Consider the following 13,542-nt stretch of genomic DNA (forward strand, 5'->3'; position numbering starts at 1 on the left):
CTAACTAAAAGTCCATTACAACTACCTATTCTTTTCCATGGCGGTCAGTGACTGTTATATGTTCTTTATTTCGATAAATGGCATACCATTGTGAAATGAAAATGTTGATAGATTAAGAATGATCGCACACAACTTTGTTGAAGGAGACACACGCTATGATTAATTTGAGCAAATCACGTATGCACACAAATTCTCCAAGTTATGTTTTTTTCGTCCCGTTATTTGAATAATCAAAATTGTCCGAAACATTGATAATAACAGAATCGTCTCTGTCATCAACATGAAGTTTATATGGCATAGTCAAAAAGTATTGTATTAGATAACTTATCTTTGATCTGTTGTAAAAGAGCATATTATATCTTAGAAGATGACATGATGTATTTATTTGCAGGAACAAATACTTAAAATGAATCAATCGAAGAAGCTTTTTGTTCATACTTCCAAGTTGTAATGATTTTTTAATACTGATATGATATTTGTCATTAGTCCATATTAAATTTAACCATTTGAACAGCATTTGTCTTATAATTTTGTCTCACAACTCCATAATTATCTCTTTCAGTACAAGATAGTCATTTTTTTAGTCCTTTCCATAAGGGCAGTTCAACAAATTGGTGGCTTAAAATTAAAATATAATTTAGAAAGACTTTAGACTTAGTTCATGTAATAATGATACACACAATAAACTTGCATGATTTTGTGCTAGCAGTAAGAACACAGCCTGTGATGTGTGAAGTAGACAAACAATATAGTTCAAACTTTATGGTGGTACTGGAGTGACAAACCTATTACGCATAGAGTTTCAAATATTGTGTCATTTGTGGATTTCTTGATTCAAATTAAAAGAAGTTGTTTCATGATTGTATTAAACATGACAAAATGAAATAGCTAATTCAAAGGGCAACATTGTGATTTGTATAGGGGCAACTTATGAGTAGCAGTTCAGTTGTATATAGAGTGCCAGAAGTAATTGGAAATGAAGAAAGAGAAGTAGAGGATGAGGAGATGAAGGCGGGACGAAGAGAGGCGAGTGTAATGAGGTACAAAGAGAAGAGACAGAACAGACTCTTCTCTAAAACTATCCGATATCAAGTTCGCAAGCTCAACGCTGAAAAACGCCCTCGCGTTAAGGTACTTACATTAATATTATTAATGTTCGTGACATAAATAAAGTTTTAGCCCATTCATGTCTTGTCGTTAGCAAATTGTCTTATAATATGTTCTTTACTTCGATAAATGACATACCATTGTGAAATGAAAATGTTGATAGATTATTATTTGAAAGTGAATATAATTAGGCAAGTTATATTTCGAATTTTAGTCTTTAGACTGATTAAACATCTCTGATTGGTTTCTTTATACTGATATATTTACAACTAATTTGTAGCTCCGATTTAATTTTTATGTTTTAGTCGAACATTTGCAATGACAACGTAATAGATGGAGCTGACCATGTGTTAATCAAGTTAGGTCAAAATCACAACTTAAGAAACTCAGGAAGTCCTACAATCTCCAAAAGTAATGTCATTATATGTTTTTCTATTGAAATCCTCACGAATCGTTGATAATAACAGAATCGTCTCTGTCATCAACATGAAGTTTGTATGGCTTTTGAATTACCAAACGAGTTTGGCATAGTCAAAAAGTATTGTATTAGATAACTTATCTTTGATCTGTTGTAAAAGACCTTGTTATATCTTAAAAGATGACACCATGTATTAATGTGCAGGAACAAATACTTAACATGAATCAATCGAAGAAGCTTTTTGTTCATACTACCAAGTTGTAATGATTTTTTAATACTGATATGATATTTGTCATTAGTCCATATTAAATTTAACCATTTGTACAGCATTTTACTTATAATTTTCCGGCGAAGGATGTCCAAATGTAGCTCCGCCCCTGCTTGATGCTCACCTGCATAGTGGGGAAGAGGTTGATGAGTATTTCGTCACCACTGTTTGCATATATGAAAGCGATACTTATGGTGTTAGAATTACTAATACTTGCTCCAAAATAAGAAAAATAGAAAAATTAAATTATATATACTTCTTTGGTATTTATTTATATAAATAAATTAGATTTGTAAACATTACCGCATTCAAATAGGATTTTGGAGAAAGAAAGGTTTATATAAAGGGTATTGAAAAAGATTTTATACCAAGTTTTTCATTGTAATAAGAAAAATATTTTGTTGAATAAACTGTTTTCTTGTTCGGTTTATTGTAAGTTGAGAAAAGAATTGTTGCCAAGAGTGTACTATCAAATCATGAGTGATGATTGGGCAGGTAATTGTGTTCTTATGTTAAGTTGAAAGTATTAAGAAAGGTAAATCAACATCGTGAAGATCGCATTTTGGTAGAAAGGGAAAGTTGTTTCCCCATCCATCCATATATGTATTTGGAAGAGGAACTGAGAGGCACTTAGTCCTGGAAGAGAAGAGGAAGGAAATAACTAGTTGTCTCAGTTTAGTAATGTTTTAAGATTAGTCAATTTTTATAGGGTAAAGGGTCAAATATGCCCCTAAATTTTTCGAAAAGGTCTAGATATACCTTCCGTTTAAAGTTTGGCTCAATCATGCCCTCGCCACCCAACTTTTCGTCTAGATATGCCCTTATGGGCGTTAGTTAGCATGCTGGACATATTCAACTCATTTTTCATTTCTTTAAATGTCGCATGGAATTGTCATTTCATTTTGACTATACCACATGACATTTATATGAAAATGGAGAGGGATCAGTTATGCCCCTAAAAAATTCGAACCCATAAACACCAAATCCGACCCATAAATCAACCCCCTTTTAAATAAACTACTCAATCTGTTTTCAACAATTTTGTTTAAATTTTTATTTTTTTTGGTAAATCCCAAAAATGAGTAATTGATTAATAAAAAATAGGAAAAATATAAATAAAAAAAACATAAAATTAACGCAAAAAATTCACAAATAAATATTGTAACCTTAAATTCAACAATTTCAACAATTCTTTTTTTTAAAAAAAATCGGTAAATCCCGAAAATGAGTAATGATGAATAAAAAATATGAAAAATACATAAAATTAACACCAAAAAATCACAAATAAATATAGTAACCTTAAATTCAAAAATTTCAACAATTTTTTTTAATTTTTATTTTTTTCGGCAAATCTCGAAAATGAGTAATTTTTTCAATTTTTTTAGGGGCATAATTGATCCCTTTCCATTTTCATATAAATGGCATGTGGTAAAGTCAAAATGACATGGCAATTCCATGTGGCATTTAAAGAAATGGAAAATGAGCTGGATATGTCCAGCAGGCCAACTAACACCCATAAGGGCATATCTAGACGAAAAGTTGGACGGCGAGGGCATGAGTGAGCCAAACTTTAAACGGAGGGTATATCTAGACCTTTTCGAATAGTTTAGGGGCGTATTTGACCCTTTACCCATTTTTATATATAAGTTTTTCTTTTAGTCTTTTTTGGTCAATTGCGTACTAATTTATGTTCGATTCAATAATTGATTTAGGTTACGATCCAAATTCTAAGTTCGATAATATTAAAATGCCCTCTATAAAGATCTTAATATAGATCACATCTTAATCTTAATCAGTAATAGCTGTTACCTGTTTCAAATAATGCTGATTTGGAATTATTGAAAAAAATGAGTTTAAAAGTCAATTTAGAAAGAGTCAGCATGACTTAGATATTTTTTTGTCTGTTTCTTTTTCTAATGACGTAATTATTTCTGCTCTATTATTGTTTACCAAAATTGTATTCAAACAAACAAACAACTTTTAAGTTAAAAAAAAAAATCCCTAATAATTGGAGGTATATATTTTCATTTTGCATAATATTTTTTTTAACGGGGTCAAAAATTAAACGCCGGCCTTACAAAAGTCCACTCCACGTAAATTTCTGAAATTTAGTTGATCATAATAAGTTGAATAAATTCAATGTAGACACCCTATATGAATACGTATTTTACCAAAAATAGAACAACACTACTGCATGGATGATGCAACTATACGGCAGATGCATGTATTCTTCAATATGTATGTATATCTAGTTGTTTGCGATAAATTCCAATGTGACAGAAAGTAAATTGCAATCAGAAATAAAATATGAAGAAATAAGAATATTTTATTGATAAGTAGTGCGGATACAATTCCATTCCTCCCTTAATAAAATATGAAGAAACAAGAATATTTTATTGATAAGTAGTGCGGGTACAATTTTGTTCCTCCGTTGATCCTTGATTCGCTCTCTCATAACATTTATCAGGGCCGTTCTTTCTCTCATAACATTTATCGGGGCCGTTAGTGACGTATTTCTCAAACTAGGATGATTGATCATTTATGAATATTACATTAATTTGTGGAATATTCGAGATTCAAGATGCCTCTTTAAGTAATATAATACCCTTTATATACATAAGCTAGGGTTTAGGGTTAATAGCCTCCAAGAATTCTAACTGGAATCAAATAGAATTGAACACGTCTTACCGAATCCCACAAATTTTCAATGTCTACTTTAGGGTAACAATTATTTATTTGTTCAAATTGGAAAAACTTAAAATTATATATATATCTTAATATAATTCCATGAAATCATAATCCGCCATAATTCCATAAAATCATAATCTGCCCAATTCACTTTGGTTTGAACTGATTATTGACTCGCTTATTAATTAGCTCAAATTATTACAATCAATCAAAAATTGGGCAAATATCTAACCCAAACTAATCTCTGAGAAATCTTGTAAGATATTTCCAGAAAGACATTTTTTTATTTAATATGTTGTACATAATTAGCCATAACGAAGAAAAATAATAATTTTATTAAATACTAAAAAATTATACTAGAAAAACAAATAAAACATAGTAAGAGATGAAAGGGTTGAGTTTTGACCTGCCTTTTAAATAATTTCACAAAAGTAACTTTTGAACAGACTAATAATCCACTTATTTATTAACTCATTCCATTTTGATCCATCCAAATTCAGTTCAATTGTCACCGCTATATATAGTTATTTGGTATGATCCTAAAAGAAGACAGACATACTTATCATTAAAAAAAAATGATATCAACTATTTCAAAGAAGATTATCATGCCTTCTTCTCCCACCCCATCTACTCAAAGATGGCACAATCTTTCCCTTATTGATCAAGTTGTTGATAATTTGTATATGCCCTTTGTTTTTTTCTATTCAAACCATCAAGTGGCTAAAATCCCAAAACACCAATTATCTGAATTTCTAACAAACTCTTTGTCAAAAACTCTAACATCTTACTATCCATGGGCAGGAAGTCTAAAAGACAATGCTACTATTGAGTGTGATGATCACGGTGCTGAGTTCTTCGAAGTTGAAATCAACTCTTCCATGGACGAAGTTATTCATAACCCTGATTTGACATTCCCTCAAGGTTTATCTTGGGGGTATTTGTCGTCATCGACATCTGGTGCCTTAATTGTTGTACAATTAAGCCATTTTGAGTGTGGAGGAATCGCGCTTAGTCTTTGCATGTCCCACAAGGTGGTGTTAGAGTTTGCTCCATATTTCTTTTAGTATACTTTTCTTTTTCTTCTGATTCGTTCAAGGTTTGCAATTATTAACTTCTGCATGCATGATGCATGTCTTGTTATTTCAATCCTAACAGGTGGGAGATGCGTGCAGCGCTTACTACTTCTTGAGGGATTGGGCTAGGTTAACTCGAGATCCAAAATTAACATTATCTCCTCCATACTTTGTTCAGGATTCACTAATGCCATCAGTACCATTTGATGTTCCTCTGTTTTCCCCTGTTATTGAGCCAAAAAAGGAAAGATGTATTCAAAAGAGGTTTGTATTCTCTGAATCCAAGATAAACGCGCTTAAAGCCTTGGTTGTTGCAGAATCCTGCGTGCAAAACCCAACGAGGAACGAGGTCGTGAGCGCCCTTCTCTACAAATGCGCCGCTTCTTCTTCTACTACCAATTTAGGACGATCTCAGTTAGTCCAAACCTCAAACTTGCGAAGTCAAGCACCACTACCACCAACCAGCATAGGAAATATTGCCACTATATTTTCCACACCAATATACGAAAACTACGAACATGACCTCAAACTGACAAAATTAGTAACCGACATAAGAAAGTCCAAACATGACCTGTCCACCAAAAACAATCTACAAGAAAATGAATATATCAGAGTGATGTTGGAGGCATATAGAACAGGGAAATTGCCATTCCATCAAAGGAATTGTGATGTTTATACTATTACTAGTATATTAGCATTCGAATTCGAAAAAATAGATATTGGATTTGGGAAACCTACTAGAGCAAGCCAAGAAAGTGGTTCATTTAGCAACTTGTTTATCTTAATGAATACACCTGATGATCATGATAGAGGAGTTGAAGCCTTTGTAAATTTGAATGAACAGCACATGTCTGTTTTCAAGAATGACAATGACCTCCTCCAATTTGTTACTCCATTTTAAGGGCGTCAAATGAACAGGTCAAAATAAACTAAGTTAATAAAGCGTAGTTTACTTTGAAAGTTAGGTCAAAGTGTTCTATTTTACTTTGAAAGGTAGGTCAAAGGTGTTCTATTTCTAGAATCTGTAGCACCTTTTTGAGGTGCAATTTTTCATTTTCTTTTTATCTGTTTATGCATTTCTGTTGTCTTGTTTTGTTGTTTTTGGTTTGTAATTTGACAATATGTTTTGTTTGCAACAAATTTTATAGTGACAGAAAAATAAATTGCAATCATAATTTATTTTTTTTGGTTTCCCACCCGGTGTTCGGAGTCCACATTGGAGCTCCGACTAAATCTGAATTGTGCTCTGCAGGGCCCATTCGGGGGTGGCGCTCCCAACAGGATTTTCTCCATACCCAGGGCTCAAACCCGAGACCTCTGGTTAAGGGTGAAACACTCCCACCAGTGCACCACAACCCATGTTGATAATTGCAATCATAATTAAAAAATGAAGAAACATAATTTTATTCATCAAAGAGTGTGAGTACAAATCGGTTGATCCCTTGATTTCTTTCTCATAAGATTTATCCATGATTCGAGTGTCAATGGCGTGTTTCACGAACTAGGATAATATATGAAAAATAAATCAACTATAAATAAAATCTGAAGAAATAAGAATATTTTATTGATAAATATTAGGTGCAATTATGTTCCTCCTTGATTCCTCTCTCGTATATATTTATCCACGATTCGGGGGCTGTTAGTGACGTGTTTCTCGAACTAGAATGATTGATTTTGATCTCTCTATGGATATTCCATTAATTTACGGAATATTCTATTTATATAGGCATGAACTAGGGTATATGATTGAGTCCCTTTCACACTTTCATTTATGCATTTTTGGTATCTAGTGTTGTTTTTGGTTTGTAATTTATGGAATTTGACTATACATATATTATTGGAGTTTTTGGTTAATCTTTTTTTATTATTTAAAATCTCTACTAAAATTTATCAATCAGAATTTGTTATATGTTTGAGGTGAGATTAAAAGTACTCAATTTTGGTATATTTAGTGGATTAAAATTATTTAAGAAAATATATTTTAAAGAAGACTTTGAACCTACCTCAAACATATGAGATTATTTTTTAAAATTTTCTTGTTAACATATTCTAATTTTTTTATAAGTGAAAATTATCGTAACATGATTATTAGATTCATTGTTTCACTATAATTTTGTTTGACCATTTTTGCTCTGATTGAGCTGACCATCACATTTGAGTTTAGGCCTATATAGAAATATTAATGAGACGGGTTTAAACGGGGTAGGACATGTCTTGATCTTCCATTAACATTTTATAGAAATACCGCTAAAGACTTTAGCTATTAATCTGGATATAATGACACTGATTTGATTGTCGCTAAATGTTTTTGCGGTAATAATACGAAAATCTATCCCCACTAAATTAAATATCGTATTTGAACATTCATCTTCAATTTATTCTGAATTTTGAACTACTCAATTATTTTGTGTTAGTGTGACATTTTGATTGTACTCCCTCTGTCCTTTTTTACTTGTCCTTCTTTACTTGTCATTTTAGACAAATCAAGAAAAGACAATATTTTTTTACCTATTATACTCTCAATTTATTTAGAAAGTTAATATTTTTGAAAAAAGTATAACCTCTGTAACGAGTAAATTGATTTTGGAATTCTATCAATTAATAGAGATAAAATGGTAAAAATTACTATATCAATTATTATTTTCTATAGGTGTCAAGTCAATAAAAGACAAATAAATAGGGCGGAGGTATAAAAAATATGCATCTTCACATTGCTGCATTAGAACGTTGGAGGCATGTGTCCCTAATTACTCACTGGACGTGGTTGCCATGACCATTAGTTCTTCATTCAATCTCATATTATTTTACTCAACTCTTGTCTAGAGTACTTTGTCGAATTACACTTTGTGTTTGGGTTGTTGTATTCTAAAGGGGATAAGTCAAGAGCATTACTGCTGAATTGGTGAAAAGATTTATTGAGTGAACTTGATTATGCTTAAAGAGAGTGAAATATCAGCGCTTCACTCCAAAAGATATTCTATTTTCTTCATTTTCAATCTTCCAATGTGATTTATAATATATAATTTCACCAACATTTTAAACAATGAAAAAGGTTCAAAAATTCATTTAATATGAAAAAAAGGGAGTAGTAATTTTGGTTTGGTGGACCGGTCTAATTTAATTTGTTATTTGATTTTGGAGCATGGTTGGAAATGAATGCATTTAGAACTTTGGCAACAATTGTAGGAGGTGTGATGTACATGCATGCACTTATTTCAAGGGAGTGTAACACTTTTCAGTTTAAGCCATTATATTAAAGTTGTACAATTAGAACCTCGATATGATCTTATTTTGTTTATCATTCAAGATGTTCTTTTTTGCTTTTATATTTGAGGATTCTTTTTATTGTTCTTTGACACTTATAGTAGATATTAGAGGTATTTGACCCTCATCAGAGATTGCGATTTCAGATAGTAAATCCAGACATAATTTACCAAATCAAAACAAGAAATTTAAAAAAAAAAACACCATAAAAAATGAAAATAGCGTCCTAACTATACAAGAGTTTCTTCGCATTGAATGATATATGAATTGTTGATGAATAGATAGGTGCAGTGCACAACAAGGGTAGTCCATGACTTCTATAATTTGTGATATTCCCAATATACACATACCTGTCATTTTTTTGCCTTAAATTCCCATGTGCAACTAGTAGTTGTACTTTGACTAGCACATCTAATATCAATGTAGTATACAATATGTATACTATAGAGTTAATTGGACTTACCATTAAAAAAAATGATATCAACTATTTCAAAGATGATTATCAAACCTTTTTCTCCCACCCCATATACTAAAAGATGGCACAATCTTTCCCTTCTTGATCAATTTTTTGGTAACATTTATGTACCCTTTGTTTTTTTCTACCCAAAACATCAAGTGGCTACAATCCCAAAACACAAATTATCTAAATTTCTAACAAATTCTTTGTCAAAAACTCTTACATTTTACTATCCATGGGCAGGAAGTCTAAAAAACAATGCTACTATTGAGTGTGATGATCATGGTGCTGAGTTCTTCAAAGTCGAAATCAACTCTTCCATGGATAAAGCTATTAACCACCCCGATTTGACATTCCTTCAAGGTTTATCTTGTAGAGATTCGTCGTCATCAACATTTGGTCCCTTAACTCTTGCACAATTAAGCCATTTCGAGTGTGGAGAAGTCGCTCTTAGTTTTTGCATGTTGCACAAGGTGCATGCATAGTGTTAGAGTTTGTCATGTATTTTTTATATTAGTTTTCGAATATGCAGGTCATTTGATCAAATCATATTAAACATTATGTTTTTATTTTAGTATAGCTTTTACTTTTGCTTTTGATTTATCATCCATCAAGATTTACAATTATTACTTTTCACATGACGTATTGTTATTTCTATTCTAATAGGTGGGAGACGCGTGTAGCGCATACTACTTCTTGAGGGATTGGGCTAGGTTAACTCGAGATCCAAAATCAACATTATCTCCTCCATACTTTGCTATGGATTCACTAATGCCATCACCATTTGATGGTCCTATGGTTTCCCCTGTTGTCGAGCCAAAAATGGAAGGATGTATCCATCAGAGGTTCATTTTCTCTGAATCCAAGATAAACGCGCTTAAAGTCTTGGTTGTTGCAGAATCCTGTGTATGTATTCACTGAATATTAAAGGATGGCATTCCTACTAAATCACATTTTAATTCCAAAAAACAACTTTAAAATCATTTTAACGACCTCAAAGAATCATAACCACATAGCAACGCATACCAAAATAATCCAATCATTAGAAGTCTAATTTTCTGACTCAAATTTAATTACATGCCTTTTTCACCAAACATGATCTAACCTTAAAAGGAACTAAAATTGGGTGGTACTAAAATGAAGTGTGTTTGATGTGACGAAAGTCATTTTGCTTGGAAAACATCATATGTACAATTCCCACTAAAGAGCATAACTGTCCAAATATGTTCGATATGTATAGGATGAGTCTGCTTAAAGGTAACCAGACCAGATGGTGCATCTACTTATGTTGTGTCACATTCATTCCATGCTAGTGAAAAAGGTCACAGTTCAAGACTCAAGTCCACATGCTAACTAACTCAAAATCCCACACAAATTACTCAATTCATCAAATATACTCGTATAACTATAACTCTGACTTTTCAAAAATTCTCTCAATTATATCATACCAACATTTCACACATGTAGATATATACATGTGTATCATAGGCATAAAAAAAAAAACTAATGGTAGGAGTATTCCAACATCTTAACATTTGATGTTGTACTAATGGTAGGAGGAATATATGTTAGTATTTATAAAAATATATATGAATTATTTATGTACTTCTATATTTTGATATGCTATTTGATATTTTATTTATAACCACCGAATACCATACCTAATACCAAGAAAATTTAAAATATATACCTAACTTTATGATATTTGTGGACCAATGTACAACATATATAATTATTACTTTTATACTTTTTCCCACAAGTTGTGTAATGGCTGCTGAAGAAGCTTTAACAGTACATATGTCAACAATCACATATTTATGTCCACTGCTTCTGAGAGTATATCTCTTTTTCTAACCCAAATTACTGAAATCACCAAATTAATGGACTGTATAAGTACTATTTACCTTTCGAGACATTATTAAGTGGTTAAGTGGGAGAATAGAGAAACTGCCTCATCTGTTTCCAAATTCCATCACAATGATGGTTCTGAGTTTCTCAGGACTGACAGAAGATCCGATGCCTATTTTGGAAATGTTGCCAAACCTGAGGAATCTTGATTTGTTTAGAGCTTATGAAGGAAAAGAAATAATCAGTGATAACAACTTCAGTCAACTAGAGTTCCTCCATCTTACTGAACTTGAGAAGCTAAAAAGATGGCTTTTAGGCACAAATGTCATGCCTCTGATTAAAGGTCTTGGTATCCATAACTGTCCAAATTTAAAGGAGATTCCTCAGAGAATGAAAGACGTGGAGCTGTTGAAGAGGAATTATAATAAGTGGTGAAGCTTTTCAAGCATATATATATATCATGAAAGACGTGGAGCTGTCCAAATTTTTTATTTTTTTTTGAATTGAAGTAAGATAAACATTTGCTTATTTTTTTAAAAATTATTACAAAAAAAATGTGTTAAAAAAATATATATATTTATTTGGAAAATGAATATTTTTGACCCATTAAATAACAGTAAGGGCATTTTTGGATCAAAGTATTGACAACAAAAGTATTTTTGGATCAAACTACAAACGGAAGACTTTGATTCCTTTCACATAGTGTAAGGACATTTTTAACTCTTTTCCCTTTTTTATATAAATAATATTTGTGTAAAATCAACAGAGAAGAAGTTGTCACTTGAAGACATTCACCTTCATCAACTTGGCTTCTCCAACCATCAATCAACTTGGATTATTTCAACATTCTGTTTTTTCTTCTGTTTTGTTTTTTCAATGTTTAATTTCTCTGTTTTTGGAAACATGTGTTGGAAAAGAGCTTTTTTCTTGGATTTTGTGATGACCTAATTAACGGAACATAGTTAAAAATGTTCTTAAATTATGTAAAATGAATAAAAATATCCTCAGTTAATAATTTGATCTAAAAATATCATTGTCTCCAATAATTTAATCTAAAAATGCTCTTATTGTTCCTTAATAAATCAAAACCATCTTTTTTCAATTAAATATATTATTTCTCTTTTTTTAAACACGTTCTTTTCCTATTAATGATTTTTTTTCATTAATAAATGTTCATCCTACTTCAATTTATAAAAAATATTACTAATAAATAAAAATGTTTTCTATATTATTAGAATGTTTTTTATCGTTAGCTAAATGAAAATTAATGACGGAATTACTATGAGGACATATAATAAAAGAAGTTGAGAACTCGCTCAGGGGCGAGAATAAACAAAAAAAAAAAACTTACAAACTCGCTTGGTGTGGAGCAATTTTTGGAGGAAAAAATAGAGAGCAAATCGCTCATAAGTAGCGAGAATAAAAAAAGATAAAAAAAAAGAGAAAATCGCTCGTAAGTCAGTGAGATGATCAATTTTTTTATGTCGTTATCGATAGTTATAGCACAAACATATCTCGCTCCTTCTTAGCGAAGTGTCCCTTTTGATTAAACCAAAAATTGAATGGCCCTTTATATATTTTAAAGGAAAAAAATTATGTTTTTAACTTTGAAATCATTCCAATATAACCCATGAACGAGTTTTTATATCAATTTTAAAATTAAAAATTAAAAAGAAAGGATAATATATACTAGCAGGGAACTACATGTGATTACTACAAAAGATAAATTCAATTTCAGGTGATATTTGGATCTGAATTGTCTTACCTTGCTATCATAACATTATTTTTGTTTTTATCCATTAAAAAAAATGATACATTTATATATTTATTACTAGTGAAGTAATATCTTTAATGTGTCATCACATAATTATCCCTTAATTAGTAAAATGTTTGGACTTTTTTCATGTGAGAAATTAAACCCATCCTCATTGAAAAAGGAAATTAATACATTTTAGCTCAACTTTTAATTAATTAATATCAAGTTTGATAAAATAAATTAAAAACAATCGTGGACAATCTCTAATTATTAGAATGTTACAATATGCATATATAATGGGTTATATAAATTTGGAGTTTGGCCTTTTTTTTCCTTCTTGTCCTCTACTTTATTTTTATTTTTATATTTATAATTAAGTATTTTTTACTTTACTCAGACTGGGTTGGACCAATCGAGTCTTGATTAAGCCTCACTAGTCGACGGACTTATTTAGATTAGGTTAAAAATCTCATTCTTAAATGAACTTTAAATTTTTTTTGTAGCTCAATCCTATCATATCGCGGATTAGGTTGAATTTGAGTGAAGCAATGAACCAAGTCCAAACTAGCAGCTCCAAAATCTACGAGGTTTAGAAATAGAAAGTCTTCTTATATAACTGTACAGATGACCAAGAAAATCAGCAAAAATGGTTGCATGTATATA

General features: G+C 31.1%; 2 protein-coding genes across 2 annotated transcripts; both read left to right on the forward strand.

Annotated features, from left to right (window-relative positions):
- The first annotated feature begins 930 nt into the window (after positions 1-930).
- LOC125856176 (acyltransferase Pun1-like) lies at positions 931-6,455 on the forward strand. The gene is made up of 4 exons (XM_049535730.1): positions 931-1,131; positions 2,231-2,288; positions 5,283-5,512; positions 5,637-6,455. The coding sequence occupies exons 1-4, from the start codon at positions 931-933 to the stop codon at positions 6,453-6,455; spliced, it is 1,308 nt and encodes a 435-aa protein (XP_049391687.1).
- Positions 6,456-8,706: 2,251 nt separating this feature from the next.
- LOC125856177 (acyltransferase Pun1-like) lies at positions 8,707-11,558 on the forward strand. The gene is made up of 4 exons (XM_049535731.1): positions 8,707-8,743; positions 9,519-9,748; positions 9,942-10,181; positions 11,199-11,558. Exons 1-4 carry the CDS (start codon positions 8,707-8,709, stop codon positions 11,556-11,558), a joined length of 867 nt encoding a protein of 288 aa, XP_049391688.1.
- Positions 11,559-13,542: the final 1,984 nt, after the last annotated feature.

Source organism: Solanum stenotomum, chromosome 2, assembly GCF_019186545.1.
Source record: "Solanum stenotomum isolate F172 chromosome 2, ASM1918654v1, whole genome shotgun sequence".
NCBI classification, from domain to species: domain Eukaryota; kingdom Viridiplantae; phylum Streptophyta; class Magnoliopsida; order Solanales; family Solanaceae; genus Solanum; species Solanum stenotomum.